General features: G+C 46.8%; 1 protein-coding gene across 1 annotated transcript; it reads right to left on the bottom strand.

The window, feature by feature from the left end:
- Positions 1-5,041: 5,041 nt before the first annotated feature.
- Positions 5,042-8,809, bottom strand: LOC146186198 (uncharacterized). The gene has a single exon (XM_084605641.1). It carries the CDS (start codon positions 8,346-8,348, stop codon positions 6,405-6,407), a length of 1,944 nt encoding a protein of 647 aa, XP_084461767.1. The 5' UTR covers positions 8,349-8,809; the 3' UTR covers positions 5,042-6,404.
- Positions 8,810-10,414: the final 1,605 nt, after the last annotated feature.

Below are 10,414 nucleotides of genomic sequence, written 5' to 3'. Positions count from 1 at the left end.
TTGAGCACATCATGTTTTCTTCTCCGAAGAAAACCATGCCTAGCGTGATTGCAGGCGCTCATATCTATATAGCTTTTGCTATTAATGCCCCTAGGCAGTGATGACAAGCTGCAAGCCACTACTTATGTACAATAAAGACATGACGTTGATGACTTCCAGCTAGAGTTTTACAGCCACAATAATAACGAACAAAGCAGCAATGGGCTCCATGGTATCACGCAAGCAGGATTCTAAACCGGTAGCACGCAACAACGCGAAAGACCTTATCTTCACCGAGCGCACCAAAATAGTAAGCAAACAACCAAAAACCCCCAAAGAAGTAAACTTGGTTTTGTTCCCGGCTCACAAGTTAGCCCGGAAAACGAAGCCGCTCATCAATACGCTCGAGGATTTGTTAACCAAGCGAAATCGACTTCCGTGCGACCTTTTAAGCAAGACTCTACACTCATACCAGACGGTTGAACAATTCTGCAAAAACTTAAAAACATGTGTGCCCTCTCCGCACGACTCGCTACATATACAGACCGAAATACGCCTCTATTAAACCTACAGGCTAAGCCTCAACCCAAGCTATGAACATACGGAAACATCTTTCCGAGGTTGATTAATCCTGTAATCTGTGCGGAAACCATGCCGGGCTGAATGACGTCATCTGGGATCGCCAGGAGGATCTATACATCCGGTAGAAGTAGTGACATCTCCCTCGGTGACAAAATAGAAAGCTGTTCTCGCCAGCTGAGGCCCTACTATTTAAAAAGGGGAGATAACGAGCGCGTGTGAGGTGGTCGTCAGACAAGAACTGCCGGCCATCTGGAGCAGTCAGAATAACCCAATAGTTCTACCTCATCAAGTTGACAGTTTTGACTCACTCACTCACTCACTCACTCACTCACTCACTCACTCACTCACTCACTCACTCACTCACTCACTCACTCACTCACTCACTCACTCACTCACTCACTCACTCACTCACTCACTCACTCACTCACTCACTCACTCACTCACTCACTCACTCACTCACTCACTCACTCACTCACTCACTTGAAAAAAAAACCTATATTCTCCGTCGCCTTTATGTGGATAACACTGCGCTACATCACCTGGACGAGCATGCCATAGTGTTACAGACACAAGTAACGCTTCATGCACAAAAATCTACGGTCTTGAAATGTGGCCGTTGGTTTTCCTTTCGTTTCTTTCCCGCATTAAGCTACGTCACCACTAACCTGTCAGTAATGGGGGCTCAGTGATGCTTCTTGACGACCACCACCCCATATTAATATAGGCCCTTCTTTAGTACGAGCAAATATTTTTTTTTTTTTTTTTTTTTTTTACAGAAGTATGGACGAATGTGGTACATGAGCTACGCTGACATGGTCCGTCACCCTTCTACTACATCGCGGAAACTTGCTGTTCCCATGCGCACTCCACATTGTTAACTCTAAAACGCTAATGCTACGAAATATCGACCCTTTGTATCTATTTATCATGCTAGAAATAATGATAAAGTCCTAAAATATATTTCACGGCAAAAATAAAACATTTACGATCGAAGGCTTCGGCGCATCACTCTCTAAGGAGAGCGGAAGACGTGGTTCTGCTCGCGACGGTGTTTTTTGGACTGTTTCGGTGACCGATGTAAACTGGTAGCCAAGCGGTGGTTCTGGGTTCGAACCTCAGATAAGGAAGAATATTTCTTTAACTACGAAGTTTCTGTGAAAGCGGTATAGCTTTCCTCGTTAGCAGTATGGCTGCGCTTGGGTAGATGTCAATGGGCAATTGCTCCCTTGTTACCTGCGCACTTAATTTCCTGTTTAGGACCCTGGCGATTCGTGCCTTATGTAGTCTTTTTTTCTGAGATATGGTTTTGTTTTAATTAGCTTTTAAACAAATAACTGGTGATGTGCATGCCATCTGATAATATATGTTTTTAGTAAAATTAAAAAAAAATCGAGCTCTGACTTGTGTTTGAGCGTTAACAACTGCATGTTTGCCGAGAGAGTCGCCAGACAGTGTCCTGCGTTTAGTCCCAACCTCTTAAATAATAGTTATGTGTTCTTGTACTGAATGAACGTGGAAGCACAAATATAATGTATTAATTTGTTGTTCATATTGCTAGCAAAACTCTGTCGCAGAAAGGCGCTTCTTTGTGATGCTGTGTCCGCTCAGACGACAGGTTAGCGATTTTTTCTTATGCCTCTGTAAGAGAGTACCATGCACCTGGTCAGCAAGCACTTCTGGTAACTTGGTTCATTCGTCATTGCGTAAACAATAGAGACTCCTTCGTAGCACTAGTTTTACTTTTTTACCCAGCTGGTCAAAGGAAATGTTCAGCAGCACATGGCAGAACGTTAGCTTGCCGGCGTATATAAACTGTCATCTCAAGCGCTCACCGAGCACGAGGATGAGTACTTTGTTTTTACTCCTGGCAGGGCACATCAGATTGGCGAAGCTTAATCCACGCGGACATCCCGTCGGAGCCTCAAAGGCACGCCGGCACGCACTCACGCTCGCTTGCGAGGGTCAAGGTTGCAAATGGCGCGCACGCTAGCGATGTAGCAGCCATAAAGAAACTGTAAAAGACAGTACTCCGTGAGAGAAGGCAGCGGAGGGGAGGGCTTCCTCCGTTGCGTCCGGTGGTCGCAAACGCTTGACCCGGAAACCGTGCAATTATTCCAACTCCCCCTCAACTTTGCCGTGCGTGGCAAGGACAGGTATGAAGGCGAAACGACCTGTCGGCTTTCGATTACTACCTTCCCGCTGACAACGTAGCCGCATGAGCCGGCGGAGGTATGCAATGAAGCGCTTTTGCTCGTTCGCGCTGCGGCTGTACCCGGCACTGCACATCACCCGTGGCTTATATTGGCAGATTTGACTTTAGGGGAAAGATTTAAGGGAAAGACTGAATAATTTTACTTGAGGTCTCGACGACCGAGTACATGACATGCATAGTATATAAAGGTGAAAGCCTCGACTGCACTTCGAGGCTGTTCGCTATGATTTGGAGCAAGAGCTTGTGATTAACCTCATCTTAACTGATACGTGCATTGACGGCAAATGGAAGCTAAGCTGTAAGTGGAAACTAGGCTCTAATGTAAAGTAGGCTGCAACAGAAAAACCCGTTTTGGAAGTCAAATGGTACCCGCAATACACTGAATAGTTCATGGAAGTGAAGCCATTCGGGACTGCCACGTGTCGCCGGTCAAGCACGTGTTGTGAGACGTCGGGAGATCGAGCACACATCACGTCGGCGAGAAAGCATGTTCGAGTGTAGGATTTGCTGCGAATGGGGATAGATCTTATATAACATTGTTTTGGAAGTTTTGAATACCTGCAATTAAATAAATGCAGGTATTCAAAAAAATTCAATATTCAATAGCGGCTGATAGCCGCTATTTAGTAACAGCGGCTATCAGTAGAATAGTTTCAACAATTAAGCGCTGTTATGAGGGAAGTTATTAGTTCACCTAGACAGGAAAAGTAGAAAGGTACGCTTGAAAATCAATATGCAGAAGACTAAGGTAATGTTCAACAGCCTCGGGAAGGAACAGGAGTTTACATTAGGTAGCGAAATACTGGAAGTAGTAGGCGAATATAACTACTTAGGACAGGTAGTAACCGCAGATCCGGACCATGAAAAGGAAATAACAAGAAGAATAAGATTGGGATGGAGCGCATTTGGCAAGCACTCGCAGATTATGACTAGCAGCTTACCGGTATCGCTCAAGAGGAAAGTATACAACAGTTGCATCTTGCCTGTACTCACCTATGGGGCTGAAACGTGGAGGCTAACCAAGAGAGTTCTACTTAAGTTGAGGACAACCCAGAGGGCTATGGAACGAAAAATGGTAGGGGTAACATTAAGAGATAGAAAGCGTGCAGAGTGGGTCAGAGAAATAACGCAAGTTAACGACATTCTAGTGGAAATTAAGAAGAAGAAATGGACATGGGCAGGACATGTAGTGCGAAGAGAGGATAACCGATGGTCGCTGAGGGTAACAAACTGGATTCCAAGGGAAGGAAAGCGTAGCAGGGGGCGGCAGAAAGTTAGGTGGGCGGATGAGATTAAGAAGTTCGCAGGGGTCAAGTGGATGCAGCTAGCACAGAACCGGGTTAAGTGGAGAGATATGGGAGAGGCCTTCGCCCTGCAGTGGGTATAATCAGGCTGATGATGATGATGATGATGATGATTAGTTCACCTGCCTATTAAGACGTCGACGAGAAGTTCCGGCACGAAAAGCCCTGGGGCTGCTTCGAGCAACCTTTGCGGCAACACTGGCGTTTCAATGTCTAACAGACCTGTTTCTTGTCGGGAAAAAAGATATGCTCTCCACAGTGAAAAAGCCGTCATACGAGATTGCCGTTACACAACAGTGCGGCTTCAAGCGCTGGACGGGCTTCACGTATACACGGAGCGACCCTTGGTACACGCTGGCTCTAAAGAAAGGCACGGATCGAGGAAGGTGCCAGTTTCGACGGCGTGCCGAAGCGAAGCAAGAAGGTGTCTTATTTTTCCGCGGCTCACGTAACTTTAAGAGGAGCCACGTTGTTCGTCCTTGTCCAGTGAGTGCCAGAGGTGCATTTTCGCTTGCGCCTCACGGCCAGACGGAGTTGCGCGTGGAGAGGCGAAGAACGCGCTACGCGTAGGCTGGCAGTCTGGCACCGACGCCGCGATTGGCACGGTTACCGGGTATAAAGTTTCGATGTTGTTTGCCAATAGATAACTGGCTGAATGGAAGAAAAACAAGTGGCACCCTGCTGAGGATTCAGCGTGGCCAGCTTCAGCAGCAGAAACCCCAACTCTTTGACGTATAGCGACCGAATCCGGTATTAATCAACCGACAACGATGTGGCTTGAGCCTAGAAAACACCATATGGTGACTCGATAGACTTTGATTTTTAATGTAAGCATCGACATCTACACGTATGTACAAGAAATAAAAACTTTTTCCTCAATTCGTTGCGCATCTTTACATGAATAATCGCATTTGCTAAAATGAGTCCCTGAAACGGGAGCGTTTTTTCGTTCATGTCGCCGGCGATTGTTTCAAACCCGTATAGCGGTTGTTTGGGTAGCGACTCCATACCCTAGTATTTTGTAAACGGAATGTCTATGTTGCTTTTTCATTAGAAAATTATCATAGGGCTCCAACTTTACCTGGAACTTACAGCATAACTTAAACGGCGATCCGGGGCACGTTCTTTTGCTCCACGAATAAAAGTTGAAGTGGGAATTTGGATTCATAAATTCGATTTCATTCGCGGAACAGGGGCAATGCAGTCAACAATAAGCTTTGCCCGGTTCTGTCCCGTGAAGCGCGGCGTGCGTAGGTATTTTGTTTCGGTGGTCAGCTTGGATCCGCGACACCGCTCTGGATTTGGGCTCCTTCGCGGATTCAAAGCGATCTACGAATCACCGAGCCATATAAGGAATTATCGCTACGGTGCAATAGTCGGCTTCTGGTGAGCCTTCGTTGATAAGACAATAATCGCGTTTGTCTTCATATCGGATCTAACATCCGGCCGTATAATAGCTTCGGCTCAGGTTTTCCCGGGAAGCGCTACCCATCTTGTGCGGTTTACTAATCTTGTTCAGTGTTCTATAGTAATACCTGTGGCGGTAATCTGCAGTCAAAATATTGATCCCTTATGATTTTATATGAGAAATTAACCTTTGCAGCCTTACTCACTAATTTTAAAGCTTTACGACTTCTACTTTCGCCGTGGTTGCTTTGTCAGATACTACTAGCTTGGTGAATGCATCCGCTACCGCTCAGAAATCCGGCTCTCCCTGATGTGTTACAGCATCTTATAAGGTGCATTTACATCAGCGAGTCAAAGTGTTATCACGGTTTATATGTATAAAAGAACTGACGACTGATCAGAACGCATTGTAGGATTACACAGGAAATTAAAAGTTTTTGACTCACATTGACAGGGCCAGGCATGCTAACGCCGATGGTACGAGGATCTATAATTTAAACATTCATGACAAGCCTTGCATGATACTATAGCCATGTCACAACACATTCACAGCGTAACAGTCGAATGATGCAAACCATAAGCATGCATTTGTGCGACGCAACGACTCTCATCACCACACCTGCAGAGAGAGTTTTGAGCTTTCAATGTGAGGTGAAACAGTGTTAAAATTCTTGTAGCACACAGCGATGAAATCGACACACCTCTCCCAATCCTATTCGCTTTTCAACTGTAGCGTCAGTTTGTAGCAATAAATTAGCTTTCAATTCTGGGACAGTGTTGAAAATGACAATTCGCATTCTTTCGCATTTAAATATTGTCACTGACCGACTTGTACTATAGGTTCTAGCAAGCGGGCACTTAACCTGAAGACCAACCCCTACTTTTTGCATACACTAGCGTCACTCAAACATGAACGCGCTTCACTGGACCTTTGCTACTCCGTTTTGAGAAGATCTGCGACGAATCAAGTTTTTCTCTTGAACAGGTCCCTCGGATGACGCCACTGGCGTGGTGACAGTAGGTACGGCAGAAATGACGCACTCTTGCGTCCTGCGAAATCGCTTCGGGATGAGGTGTTCGTAGTCTTTGAACCCAAAGAACAAGTACACTCCTTGCAACCCGATCAAAACAATAACGACAATGTCCATAGCAAGTACGTTGAAGAAGGCACTCACAAATCCCAACAGCCACGTCATGCCCATGATGAAAGCAAGCTTCACGTACAACCTCATGTGTGACTGCTGGCCACCACCTTTGAACTCAAAAATAGATGCACGCTTTGCAGTCCGCCGAATTTTTACGACGGTGTGGACGTACAGTCCGATGTCTAGCACAAGAAGTGTCATCATCGGCATGAGGAAGAACGCCAGTTGGCTCCAGAGGTTGCCTATCCAGCAGCCGAAGAGGCCGTAGCGAGGCGACAGAACAAAGTCAGGCGCTCCCCAGTTAATGGCCGCGCTAGTCGCGACTATGACCATAGGAACACCCCACGCGATCACACAGTACAACAGAAACCCGCCGCGCTTCGTCGAAGTAATCCGCACTGCTGCCACGTGCTTCCATATGTCGAAGGATAGCAAGCTCGTCCAGAAGAACGTCGAAAGAAACCCGTAGTGAAGAATCACCGCAAACGCGACACACACTGGAGTGTGTACGTCAAAGCTGTTGGCGAGAAGGAACAACAGGTGACTCCAGAACAATGTAGTGGACAAGCACAAAGTACACCTGGTCGAGAACGAACGAGAGCTCTTGAAAAACACGTACACGACACCTTTGAGAAAGAGGCACACGAGGGACAACGCAGTGCAGATTATGGTGAGGTAGTTTTGGACGCTGTACGCCGCGTACCGCAGCATCGTAGCTCTAGTAATGTTGATCATACCGTCGCTGTCACCCGTCATCGAATAGTTGCCGTAAAAATACTCGGGAGCCTTTATGTAGCACTTATCGTCGTGCCACGAGAAACAAGACCCCTGGGTCACAACAGGCCTCATCAAGGAAACCAGATTGGGCCTGAACGCACTTTTCACGTGAACGCGGACCCACGTCTCCCGCACTGCTCGCTTCGGAATGCACTTCAAAGAGGACAGTTCAGCGCCGCTGCACAGGCCGCAGTACACGTTCTTGTAGACAAGATCTGAATGGTTGCCTCTGTGTTTGACTGGAGCGAAGTACGTCATACACATCCGTGTGAGCTCGGCGTCCGCGCCTTCGGGGCATCGATCGATGTCCACCAAGTGTGGGTCACAAGGCCTGAGGAAGGTGTCCACATGCCTGAAGACAAATGCAGGAACGTCGACCTGGAACCCGCTTCCGGGTATCCCTGAAGAATTCCAGAACATCGCAGTGTTGTCCAGGTCGTAATTGCACAGAGCACAGAAGGCGTTGAAGTACGTAACCATCTTTTTAGTCGTCACCGGTATGAGGTAAAATGCTTCCTTCGAGTCTGTCGCATTTTCGCATGATAGTCGTACGCCATCGTCTGGCCACTTCGGGTCACACAAGGAAATGACGTAGAAGTTTCTTCCAAAGTGGTGGTCAACGTTTCGCGCCACGCAAGTCGCTGGTGTTCTAGATGATAGAGAAGGTCCGGCGTCCCAGCAACAGTCTCCGTAGTATTCACAGTTCTTCGCGCAAGAACAAGTGACGGCGAAGATCTGTTCATCGCAAATGACTGGCGTCGGACTGCAGCCATGTAGTTCGTGAGGGCAACGAAGGAGATCTTGAATGATGTCGTGCGGTATGACTGGGTGGTCCCTATGCGGTACGCTCCATGGAAGAGTGACATTGCAGTCCCATTCCGAGCACAGTCCACAGGCAATGAACGCAATGACGACGGTAACAAAAGTCGAAAACTCTTTCATTTCTTCTCACGAAGGGAAGCCTATGTTCTCCAAGGAGGACTCCCTGCTGGTTCTGTCTCTTCAAGTCTTGAGCTTCGTATTGTCAAAAGAGCCAGAGGTACTGCCCGAGCTGAACTGTGCCTTTTCGCTACCGACATTTTGAAATGAAACAACAAAGAGAAACATCGTGGCTTCAAGCATTACACGTTAAGAGCGCTGTGTAAGCTTGTCGCACTTGTTTGAGCACGATGAGACCTGTGTTTTTTGTTCCTTCAAGTTTCATGTGAGCAATTAACGCTATCTGGTCCTCAAGAGACGATCTACAGATGCTCACGTTACGATTCATAACGTACCTGCGGGAATGACAGCGGCTTGAACGGGGATACTTTCGCGTATAGCACATCCTCTCGAGGGCGTTCAGTTTCGTTGTTGTTTGCAAGGAGGCAGGTGTGCTGGCTGCGTTGCGCGTCCCACACTTCGTTCGAAACCCGTCCAACGAAGGCCGAAGGCGATGCGCACGTGACATCGGGATTCGAAAGCGAGCGACATCGCTTGTGCGTACCGTCGGTGCCAGGGGGGGGGGGGGGAATCGGCGACCGGTTTCCGTGAGCAGGATCGACCCTTTCCCCGATGAGGAATAGCGCAGACTGCATGTTTCGCTCCGAGTTTAATTTGAAATTTAAACGCGCATTTATCTTTGCGATGCGGCCGCTTTGTGTGGTGGCCAACTAGGTCGCCACGTCTACCTTGGCGTCTTACATCTTTGTGTTCACGTGATATACTGGCAGAAGGAGAAATCAGCATCTTATATAGGGTGTCGTATAGAGTAGTTAGTATGCGCAGGCGTCGTACTCAAAGGCAACAAAGAAGGCTTGACTGAGAGCTCTGAGATAGTAAACATAATAGTATAAAAGCTGTCATCTCAGTGAAAATTGCATCTTTGTCATTAGTATGTGACGGCATCTCGATAGAGGCCAACTTCAATTTTTGTTCAGTTAGGCAGTCAATCCTGGTTCAAAATGGTTTTGGGAAGCGCTAGCTACACACAAGTAATGGACAACACACACCACGAAGCGCTACTAACAGCTATTTATTTTTTGAAAGCACGCAAATATATATGCACACCAATACGTCAGAACATGCGCAGCAACAAGAGGTGTCGCTTTTTTCTTTTGTTGCATTCACGCAATTTTGCATGGAATAATTCAACAATTGCCCATTGCCGCACACAACCTCACGTCTTGGTGTGCTTATATATTCATGTGCTTCCGAAAAATAAACAGCTGATAGTAGCGGTTCATCTTGTGTGTTGTTCAGTTCTTGTTTCTAGCTAGCCCTATCCAAAACTTCGCAATGATGTACCAAGTAGCCCCTATAGTAGCTAACAACACTTTTATGAAATAGACGTCTGTCCTCGACAATTTATTTTTTCTTGTCATGATGAGCTTTTGCCGATCCACTGTAGTGAAACTATTTAGGATTGACTATATATATAAGTAGAGAACACGTTCTGAAGCAACATGCCGGCTGCAGTGCATGTTAATGTACTGCGTGGCGGAGGGTTCGAAATCAGCATAATAATAATAATTATCGCTAACACTGTCAATGTTGGCCGACATCTAAACTTGAGTACAAGGATGTTTTCGCATTTCGCCTTCATTGAAATGCTGCCGTGGCGATCTTGGGTTCAGCAGCCAAAACCGTAGCCACCACGGCGGGTACAGTAATGAGACGGATGCGGGAGCGAAGCGGAGTTAGGTCTGAGATAGGGTCAGCACACGGGTAGTGGTATGCAGGAATGATGCACGTGAAGGCACGCAAAGACTGGCAAGTGTAATAGGGAATAACGTCATGCTGTTTGTTTCTTTGGAGACCGGCTGGGGCTGCGTGCGCGTACGTTTTGTTTCATAAAACTTTTAGCACATAAGGGAAAGTCTGCCCAAACCCAACAACATCTAGTGCAAAATAAATTTTTCATGATTAATGTGTTGTATGCCACGATTTCCGTGTTCCTTGAAATCTATATATTATGCGTTTTTTAATACCGAAGTTTGTACGGCCAGAAAGCGCCACGACACTAGGTGTTT

Source organism: Amblyomma maculatum, chromosome 6, assembly GCF_055883805.1.
Source record: "Amblyomma maculatum isolate TAMU_Amacu chromosome 6, ASM5588380v1, whole genome shotgun sequence".
In the NCBI taxonomy this organism is placed as follows: Eukaryota; Metazoa; Arthropoda; class Arachnida; order Ixodida; family Ixodidae; genus Amblyomma; species Amblyomma maculatum.
The sequence above is the reverse complement of the archived record's forward strand: the minus strand, read 5'-3'. Positions and strand labels throughout refer to the sequence as shown.

Bases quoted from the DNA above. Each gene is read 5' to 3' on its own strand.
- LOC146186198 (XM_084605641.1), bottom strand. From the start codon at position 8,348: ATGAAAGAGTTTTCGACTTTTGTTACCGTCGTCATTGCGTTCATTGCC.